Source organism: Vipera berus, assembly GCF_964194415.1.
Source record: "Vipera berus genome assembly, chromosome: 8".
In the NCBI taxonomy this organism is placed as follows: domain Eukaryota; kingdom Metazoa; phylum Chordata; class Lepidosauria; order Squamata; family Viperidae; genus Vipera; species Vipera berus.
Genome location: NC_138211.1, coordinates 25359949 through 25370402, shown reverse-complemented (window position 1 = coordinate 25370402; position 10454 = coordinate 25359949). Strand labels below are relative to the sequence as shown.

Here is a 10454-nt window from a genome sequence, read left to right as displayed (position 1 = left end):
TTCAATGGCAGAGCGAGCAGCCGGTCTCCGGCTGGGCCTTCAGCATCACCTTTTCGTCTGCAAGTTGCCGATACTTAGAATAAAGTGGTCCCGGGACGGCGGTGCCGGCAGGGCCAGGCGGGCAGAGGGAGCTCCGGGCAAGAAGGGCGCCGGGCGGGGGGTCGCTTTGCAAGAGAAGCCGGAATTCCTCGGCGACGATTCCTCCCGCGGGGATCTCGGCTCCTGGCCAGAGCGGCGGGGCCGGGAGAGGAGCGGGCGGAGAGCCGGGGCGGGAGGGGCCGTGGGCGTGGCGGGGAGGAGGCCGAGTCAGCGCATGCGCGGGCCCTCCTCGCGCGGCGGCGGCGGCGGCATGGCGGGCGCGGCGCGGACGGTGGCCCGGAGGCTGGCGGTGGAGGGCAACATCGGTGAGGGCGGGGCCGGCGGGGGGGTCGGGCTGGTGGCGGGGCGGCCCTGACGCCTCCGCTCCTCTCCGCAGCCGCCGGCAAGACGACCTTCGTGGGGTTGCTGCGCAGAGCCTTCCCCGAGTGGCGCCTGACGCCCGAGCCGGTGGCCAAGTGGCAGGAGGTCCGAGCCGCCTCCGCCGCCGCCCGCCAGGTAGGCTGGACGCGGCTCCCGGAGAAGCCTCCCGCGGCTGCGACCCCGCTTCTGGCGCCCCGGTTCGGCCGGCGGGTGGTTGCGCAGAGCCTGCCCGGCGGAGGGGAGGGAGAGCGAAGGAGAGGAGGGGGACTGCGGGCCCCTCCGGCTCCAGGGAGGCGGAGAGTTTCTGCCCTGCCTTAAAAAGCCCGGAGGGCAGCCGGGCTTGGGCAAGAAAGCGCGCCACGGGGCTGCCCCCAAAGACGCGTGTGCAATGTTGTCGTGGGAAGCGCTTGCCTGGACCGGCCTCTGAAATGAGACCCTGCTGCGGTGGCGTCGAGCTTCCCGCCCGGGGGCTGCGGCGCTGACTCCTCTGTGTCCCCCCCAGGCCTCTCCTCCTCCTCCTCCTCCTCCTCCTCCTCCTCGAGGCTTCGGCAACCTGCTCGAGATGGTCTATCGGGAGCCGTACCGGTGGTCCTACACCTTCCAGACCTACTCGTTCCTGAGTCGGCTCAAGGCCCAGCTGGAAGCCCTGGCCGCCCAGGCCCCGCAGAGCCCGGAACCGGTGCTGCTCTTTGAGAGATCGGTCTACAGCGACAGGTACGGGACGCCCTTTGCTTTCTGTCCTTTTGCCCCGGCACAGGTGAAAGCCTCCCTCTGTGGCTGCTTTGCTGGGCCTCAGCAAATGTTCACTCTGCTTGTAACTGGAAGGTTGCATCTGGTTGCTGTTTGTCCAGTAGAGGGGAAGCCATCGCCAGATGTCCCTCCAAATCTCCAGATGGGAGAGAAGAGTGACAGCGGAACGTTAAGAGGGCATCAATCTCCCTCATACTCAGCTCCAAATCCCAAACCCTCCTTCAAAATTGGACCCTTGTCCTGCTTCTGTTTTACTTGGTCTACCTGAAGGAAGCAGGAGTGGACAAGAAAGAGGGCTGCTGCTGCCTGGAAGATTTTTCCAAGACGGGGAAAAAAATTATGTAGTTGGATAACTTAGTTAGTTCATCTAATTGAACTTTTGGACAACTTTAAGCTTTAAGAAAGGACGAATGAGTATTGATTTTGTCATAGCTTGTTCCCAAAAGGAGGAGAATAATCTAGACGGCATGATTTTAGCCGAAATAAGTTTTGTATAATTGATACAGACGTACCTTATCAAAGAATAATTTATAAAAAGCTTATCTGCAGAAAAGCAAATTACTTTTGAGCAGGTAAATATTTGGTAAAAAAAAAACACCAGAGGTGCTTATTGGCCAGCAAATAAACTAATCCAATAAATTCAAGCAAGCAGCCCCTCCCAGGGCCAGGATGGGCTTCCCCAGGCCAGCTGTAGGATGTCAGTGAGTGGTGAAGGAGCAGTTGGTGTCAAGCAGAGGGGGGGGGGGAAGAGGGATCCACGGAGCGCCATTTTGATGAGAGATCTTTAATGCAGCAACAGCCTTTCCTGGCTATGGACATTCCCTGTCAACTGCAGCAGAAATGGGCTGCTGTTGAAGGGGAGGATTTCCTTTGCGGGGTGTAAAATGTCATTTCTTACCTGGTGGAGGTGCAGCTCCTTTTGGTAGGCTAGGTTAGGCCCACCCACCTTACCTTTAAATCCATGCTGGGAAAAGCAATGACAAGGCAAGCGTTTCTCTTAAGAATCTGAGGTGGAGCTACCTACTGCTTTTTCCACCAACTTCACCTCCTTCTTTTGCTTATGCACTTACAGGGAGACAACATAATTTCTTTATGCAGTAGTTGCCCTGCACAGAAAATACCCTTCCCTGAAACCTCGGAGAGCTGAGCTGCTCAGCTACCATTTCCTCTGCTCCTCTTACCAAGGGCTGTTTTATCTTCCAGAAGTTTCTAAGCTGTTCCTGCTCGCTTATTTTGGAGAGCAAGTTAAGGGACTGTGTTACTTTTGTCATTGTGGGTATGTAAGGTGCCTCCCATCTCTCGTCCAGTTTGTTGGCTAAGGCGGGAGCTCAGGAAAAAAGACCCCTCTTTGGCAGTTTCCCGCCCCACGGAATCAACAGAACTCTTGTGTTGCAGAACTTGACTCGTGGTCTGATGTTTTTAATCTGTTAGCTGCATTTATTGTATTTTAAAATTGCTCGCTAGAACACTGAATTGCCTTGAGCTCTATGCGGGAAGTGGACAAACGGGAGAAGATGAGGGGAGGGGGGGCAGTGATTTTGTAGCCTTTTGTGGGCAGAATTCTCCCTGGTGTTACAAACCTAGGAAATCATTCAGTGGGAACCACGTAGCTATAGTGTTATATCAGAAAGCAGAGGACTGTGAGTTTTAGCCCTCCCTTCTTAAGGCATGGAAGTTGGTTGGATAATTCTGGGCTAGTCAGTGTCTCTTGAGTCTAGCCATCCTCACCGGGTTGCTCTTGTTTCAGGTGGGAATATGTGTGCCACCTTGAGTTGTACACAGTAAATACAGGATCGAAATCTATCAATCAACAAATTGGCTGCAAAAACCAGAAGTTTAGTAAATAGCAGAAAAGGACTGGAGTGTTGTATTGTTGCTTTCTATTGGTCCAATGGTTTTTGCAATCAAGAAATGGGTTAGCCCAGGGGCAGGCAACCTCGGCTCTTTTATGACTCATGGACTTCAACTCCCAGAATTCCTGAGTCAGCTATGCTGACTCAGGAATTCTGGGAGTTGAAGTCCATGAGTCATAAAAGAGCCGAGGTTGCCTGCCCCTAGGTTAGCCTTTATGGCCCTTGAAACTATAGCTCATGCCCTGCTATGCTGCACCTTCTATAACAGGGGTGTCAAACCCGATTGTATCGTGGGCTGTATTGTGACGTATCGTGACTTATTTTGCCCTTGCAAGGCTGGGTTGGGTGCAAGCCGCATCTGGCCTGTGCAAGGCTGCATCCAGCCCGCGGGCCACATGTTTGACAAGCCTGTTCTATAAGGACTCACAAACTTAATTTATAATACCTTACCTAGTAAAACACCCAGCTTCTTATTGCTTTTATTTGTAATGATGGTCTATGATTATAATAAATTGATTTAATATTTGTTAAGGGCTGTTAAGAAATAAATATTAGCTTCTACTAACAATGCGAACAATAAAAAATTTTTTTTTAAAAAGGAACAATTTGATTTGGTATGTTTTTCAGTAAGGACTTAACAAGAGTACGGATTTAAAGAAACAAATGGAAAAGTAGCACTGACCCATCCATGCATCCCTAGAAATCATTCTTCACTAAATTTTGTGCATTGTTTATAAGATATAAAGATGGTGGAAGGCACAAGCTGCAATTTTTTACAAATGTTGTAAGCAGTGTAAGTCAAGGGTCCCCAACCCCTGGGCCGCAGCCCGGTACTGGGCCGTGGCCTGTTCAGAACTGGGCCATGCAAGTGGCGGTCAAGCGCATGCGTGCACAGTTCCATTTGCACAGGTGGCAGGAAGCACATGCACAAGTGCCTACTGCTCACATAAATGGAACTGCGTGCATGAGCACCTGCCACTCACACAACCATTTCCTCTTCTTCCCCCCTCCTGCCAGTCCTCAAAATTGGAAAGGTTGGGACAGAAAAGCAGCTTCAATTTATCAGGAAAAATTTTCTGGAAAATTTTCTTGGGAATTGGTCAAGAAGGAGCCTGCCCACGAACACTGGAGTGGTTCTGTAATGATGGGATGGAAGCTGACGCCCTCTGAGCTTTGGGGGAGGGGATGCAGAAATGATCTCAGGAGAAAGATAACTCATGTGCAAGAAAATGATCCTCCAGATGGAGATTGCCAACCTTTCCCCACTTCTCTCCTAGGAGCCTGCCAGCCTCTTAAGATATTTGAGAATCTTGCTCCCATTATTCCCATTTACTGTGGCCCAAAGCATGGGAATTGTAATACAAGGCAACTGGTTAGGAAATGTGCATAAAGTTGGATATCTGAATCCTTGCCTACTTCTAGCTTCAAGGTGGTGTCACTGGCTTGTCTCTCCTGTCCTTCCTCAGGTACGTCTTTGCAAAAAATCTCTTTGAGATTGGCCACATGACTGAGATTGAGTGGATCATTTACCAGGATTGGCACACCTTCCTCCTGCAAACCTTTGGGGACCAACTTGCCCTCCATGGCTTTCTTTATCTCCGGGCCTCTCCAGAGGTAACCAAAAGGGCAACTGGTAACTGTTTTGTGTTATGTTTCAAGCTCGCTCTCTTCTCATTAGCGCTCTTTACTAGTCTTCAGTCTTCTTTCCTAACGATGTATCTTCTATTCGAGCTCTTCTTCCTAGCTGACGTCTATTTCAGCTGCCTTCAACCCATGTTCTGTGCCGGGCATAAAAGAAAACTCAGCTTGCTCCAGTTCCTGCATTTCTTCTCTAACTCAAAATCTGGTAGAATAATTGCTGGACTGTGAAACCAGCAATGCATGCCCCCCACACGCCCACCCACCCACCCACCAGTTAGGTATTTAGCAGATGGCTGCTTTTGGGAGCAACAGCCAGTCTTGTGAGCAACTCAGCACTCCGGTTAGGGTGCCTTGTAGAAGGGATCTCTCTTGTCCCTTTTGTTTGAAGCAGCTCTAGGTTGTCGCTTTGTGCCAGAACCCACACAGCGGGGAAAAGAGCTCAGTATCCTGGCAGGAAGCCGCCAGTGATTTGTTGGGCAAAAGTCTCCCGAGCTTCTGGGCATCTTGGGCTGGTTAGCGAGGTTGTTTTCTCCTTTCTAGGTCTGCTTTGAGAGGCTGCACTGGCGATCCAGGACTGAAGAGAAAGAGCTCCAGCTACCTTACCTGGAGCAGCTTCATGTCCAGCATGAAAACTGGCTTGTGAAGAAGGCTACTGTGTGAGTCCCTACCGGGCTTGTTCTCCGCCATGGCTGACATGACCCTGGCCTGCTTTCTGGGAAGGATGCTCATGGGGGCGGCGGGGGAAGGGATAGCGCCATGGGAGAGGATTGCAGATGGGGCAGGGCAGGAAGGTTGGAGGAGAAGGAGCAAGGCAGTGTGAAAAGAGCTTGGAAGTGGGGTCTGGAAGGTCACCAAAGTCCTGCTTATGCCAGCTGCAAGGGGGAAAACTCTTCCGCCCCAGACCCAAGAGATTGTGCAGGGAAGCCTGCGTATCTAGCTAGGCCACAGAGTGGGCACAGTGTTCTTGGCCAAGAGCTGCATTTTACTCCCAGCAGTGTGATCACATCACAAGCGATCAGGACTTGGCTTAGGACACGAACAGGCACTCAGCAATCCACAGGGGCATCCGTTAAATCAAAAGGATTTTCATAAGTGAATATATTTTTATTCCCATAGGATTCATTCTGGAGCTTTAAGGGATGTGCCTGTCTTGATTCTAGATGTCACAAAGGATTTTGAGAACGATCCAAATGAACAAAGCAAGCTTGTAGGCCAGGTAAGACTTTCCCAATGTTGGTTGCTTCTATAAAATAAGAAAGAATTGGTAGAGCATGAAAAGGGGACTAATTCATTGTTTTTTATCAGTGCGCTTTATTCATTAAACCAAACAGAATAGTGGGCAGTTGGACACCTTGAACAGAGTGAGATGGCCTGCTTAAATGTGGTTTAAAGCTTGCTGTCTCCATTTTTTTAAAAAAATAACCCTGCAGTTCAGCTTGTCAGAAGTGGCCATCTTGCATAGGGAGCACCAGCCTCCTTTCCACTCAGTGCACCTACTTCAACCCCAACATGGTGAAAAAAAGGGAGAAACAGAGGTGTTGCTTTTGGAGTTCCCCCCTTTTGAAGCTATTCCTGCTTCCCACCTGGATGTCCAGAGGCCATTAATGCCCCCCCATTTCCTGTTTGATATGAACAGAACAATGGCTAAGAGAAGTAACCCCACTACAAGCCATAATTAAAGCCCTGCCTCATATACTCATTTTAACCAACAGAAGGGTTTGCAAACCTGCCAGTTCTGATTTCCCTTAGTCCAGGGGTAGGCAACCTTGGCTCTTTTATGACTCGTGGACTTCAACTCCCAGAATTCCTGAGCCAGGGCATAGCTGGCTCAGGAATTCTGGGAGTTGAAGTCCACGAGTCATAAAAGAGCCAAGGTTGCCTACCCCTGCCTTAGTCCTTTTTAAAGGGTCTGTCTTTTTTCCACAGGTGAAAACTTTTATGAAAACTCTTTGTTCTGATTCTTTGCCCTCCATCTCTTCAACAAGCTCCAACTGAGGGGAGTTGGATTCTGCATTCTACAACTAAGAGCTGCTTGCTTAATACTAAGGAAGCAATGGGAGTGGTCTTGTCTCCAAGCAGATACAAACTCCAGGCAGGCCAGAAAGCCTGGCTGAGGCCTGTCCCCAGTTGGCTTCCACCCAGTATTAGCAAGAAGGAGCCTTCTGGAGCCATCCTACGCCCAAAGGCGGGGGATAGTCCCAGCGCAGCAGAGGGCCTCAGACTCCCTGGGGCTCTCCAAGAAAGGTGAGCAACCTCTTTGGTGGAGCTGAACTTGGCACAGCTACCGTTCCTGCTGACTCAAGCTACAATCATGGACCGGCTTTGTCTGCTCAGCTTCTTCCCTCCCTCTGGCTGCTGAATTTCTGCAGACCTGGCACCCACCTGACATGGAGTTGCATCGTGACCATCTTATGCCCTTTAATTCATTCCTACCCCATGAGTCCTGCTCCTCTGGATGGTATGATGAGGTACCTCAATAGTGTGGTGCCTCAAGAGCCCTGCTTCCTTTCCCCTGTGGCAGAAAGGGTCAGAGACCCAAGTTTCAAGACCAGCCGAGGATCGCAGTTCACAAGTTGAAAAAGATGCAGCCTAAACTAGGAGCCTTTCACACCTAGTTCAGCATGTGGCGGTTTTCTATTGGAGCTGATGGACAGCTGGGTCATAGTTACCCCATCTTGAATTGTTTCATGGGGATGGGGGTCCTGGCAAGATATAACCCAGCATATTCCTAGCCTACTGGACAGCTACTTTTGTCACCACTGTAACAGATGGGCTCTTAAAACATCAGTGGTAACACCATTGGAAACCCGACAATTCCAGAATGGAATGGGACTGTTACACCTCCATTCCCTAGCTCAGGCATGTCAAACTCGTGACATCACGTGATGTCGTGCGACGTATCGGAGCTTTTTCCCCATTGCCGGCAATGGGATGGGCGCGGTTTCGTTGTGACGTGTCCGGCCCGTGGGCCGGCAGTTTGACACCCCTGCCCTAGCTCATGGGGCCCACTGGATACATAATCTGCTTTGCTATTACCGAAATCCTGAAGAAAAGCATTATAGGGCAGCTATCTTGATTGCCTTTCCTTGTGTGCTTGAAACAAGCAACTGCACTGTATTCACAGTGATAGTAAATCAACTCTCTAGGCCAGGGGTATCAAACTGCCAGCCCGCAAACTGGTTGCATCATACGGAGGCTGCACCCACCCCAGCTCTGGCAATGCAAAAAAAGTCATGATACATCACGACATATCACATGACGCCGCAAAACACCCTTTCAAGGCTAATCCCTCTGCAAACTCTGGCATCCTATGCAACACTGAAGCTGGCATGGCCAAGCTTTCTGTGCAAGAGATGACTGCATGAATCATGTTGTGCCACATTACCAAATGTTTCAGCACGTATCTTTTGTGCCTGCAACACATACAGTTTATCTTGTTTTATGCCCTGTGTACATGCATTCTCATTTCTTTTTGTTTTAACTTTCTATTAACTTTCCAATGTTACAATTATACCTTTGAAAAACAAAGTGGTGTCTGGGTTACAATAATTCCATTACGTACAAATGTAAGTTAATACAAATCTCCAACTATTACAGCCAATATTTCCTCTTTTTTTCCCTTTAATACATACTATCTTGTTTAAATTAATATACTTCTTATTCTATCCATCAGCTACTTAGTAGCTTTCTTACATTTATCAATAATTTTATATGTCTGTCTTATTTTGACATTCCATCTTTTGGACCATCAATAACCTGATTTAATTTTTTAATTTTTGTGGCTAGACTTAATTTAATTTATTTTAATTTATTTTAATTTTATATTGGATTGTTTTTAAATTTTGCCTTGTAAACCGCCCTGAGTCCTTTGGGAATAGGGCGGTATATAAACCAAATAAATAAATAAATAACCTTATAAATTTTCCCAGCTTTAATTTTGCATTGATATTTAAATTAAACGTTTAATATTTATCATTTCCAAATTTTTGAATGACCCCAATTACCTTTCTCACAATTCCTCCCAACATCTAGTGTTCCGGATACATATCTTCTCTATCTCACTTCCATATCAACAGATTAGTAATACAATATACCGTAATCTTATTTTCATTATAATTTCCAAATATTGTAAATTCAATAACCAAGATTTCTCCCATTTCAGCATTTAATACATCCTCTCCCTTCTTTATGTCCACTTTCTCATATTTAAGCTTATAATTTTATTTTTATCACTACATCAAAACATATTAATTACGTTACATCTCTCTACACACACACACACACCACCTTTATCTAACCTTTATAAACAACTCAATATCTCAATTTAACTATTGACATCTAGGTTTTAATTAGCATTTTTCTTTACCTTCACATCATAATATATTCAAAATATGGATCTTATCTACTTAGGCATATTCTATTTTAAACCATCTAAATATTTCCACATTCCATTCTTCGGTCTTATTTTGGCTTTTTTTCTTTGCCGTCATCTTCCGTGTTCTTGCTTCAGGATCATCAAAGAATTCTTGTATTATTGTGTCATATTGAGGTGGCCATCCAGTTGCCATTTTTGGAAGGTTAAGGGGTCTGGCAGGACTACCAGATCTTCTCTTTATTTTCTTCTGACTTAGTTGTTCTGGACTGTTTACCTTTTCTTCCATCTGTTTCTCATTTTGATCTTCAAATTCCTTCTGATTTATATAGCAGGTTTTTTCCTCCATACATTTTATCAGATTTTTTTTCTGAATTTTTTGTTGTCTGTGCTTGTTCGGTGGTTAGATCTTCTGTCAAAATATTTGTTCTATTTTTTCTGTTGTATTCTGTATAGATAATTTTTTAGTCGTAGTCAAAAGTTTGAGTTTGCATATTTAAGACGCTTTCTAGGTTTTTTTTCCAAAAGTCTTATTTCATCACTGGCTGTAAGAAGAGTTTGGTAACTTTGGTAAGTTATTTTCATCATAGCAAAGATTTGTTTTGTTTCTAAACTGTCAACCAAGTCTCTTTTCTTTTAAGAATAACACATTGCAATTTCAGGTTTAGCCACAAGATGTCCCCCCACTGTTTAGGAAATTCCTTTAAACCTCAAAGTTATTTTAATCCTTTCAATTATTTCTTCTATTTTAGGAGGAAAAATCCAAACTTTCAGATACAAATAGGAAGTAACAAGTAGATAATCGTAAACTTGTAATCCACAAGTTTTAGAAAATAACAATCTAGTTGGGATCCAATTATTTTTTCAATGTTTTTAAAAACTCCCCTGTATATTCAATTGCTGCTGTTTCTGGAGGGAGGGCTAAAATCCCCCTTCCCTCTCCACAGGGGGGAAAAGGTACTTTCGCAGCTTACAAGTGGAAAAAAATAGTTAGAATTTAAGAGAGGTAGATCTCACCCAGTCTCTTCCACGCTGCTTTAATTTTGCCTAATGGTACGTGTGACTTCGGCTGTCCGCAACCTATTGCTATGGCCAGTCTCTTGTCCGCTGGTTTGAAGGGAATGCAGACAATGATGGGAGAGTTGCCGCTCTCCCACAATCTTGCGAAAGCCCCTTCTTGCTGGTCGCCTCTCCGTGGTGACTTTTCGACCGTTTTAGGGGGGCCCAGCGACGCAAAACTTGACGTGGAAGATGAGAGTTGTCTTCCAAGCGTCCATAGCGGCCGCGTTGGCAAACTGGAAGTCTCCATTCCCATTTCTTTTTATGAGACATTTCCCATCTACAGATGTGGTCTCAAACCCTTGTTTGTCAAGACTGGA

At 46.9% G+C, this 10454-nt stretch overlaps 1 protein-coding gene across 1 annotated transcript; it reads left to right on the top strand.

Moving 5' to 3' along the window:
* Positions 1–299: 299 nt before the first annotated feature.
* DGUOK (deoxyguanosine kinase) lies at positions 300–8145 on the top strand. Its single transcript, XM_081334175.1, has 7 exons — positions 300–404; positions 476–594; positions 962–1173; positions 4529–4676; positions 5244–5359; positions 5820–5919; positions 6630–8145. The coding sequence occupies exons 1-7, from the start codon at positions 314–316 to the stop codon at positions 6696–6698; spliced, it is 855 nt and encodes a 284-aa protein (XP_081190301.1). The 5' UTR covers positions 300–313; the 3' UTR covers positions 6699–8145.
* Positions 8146–10454: the final 2309 nt, after the last annotated feature.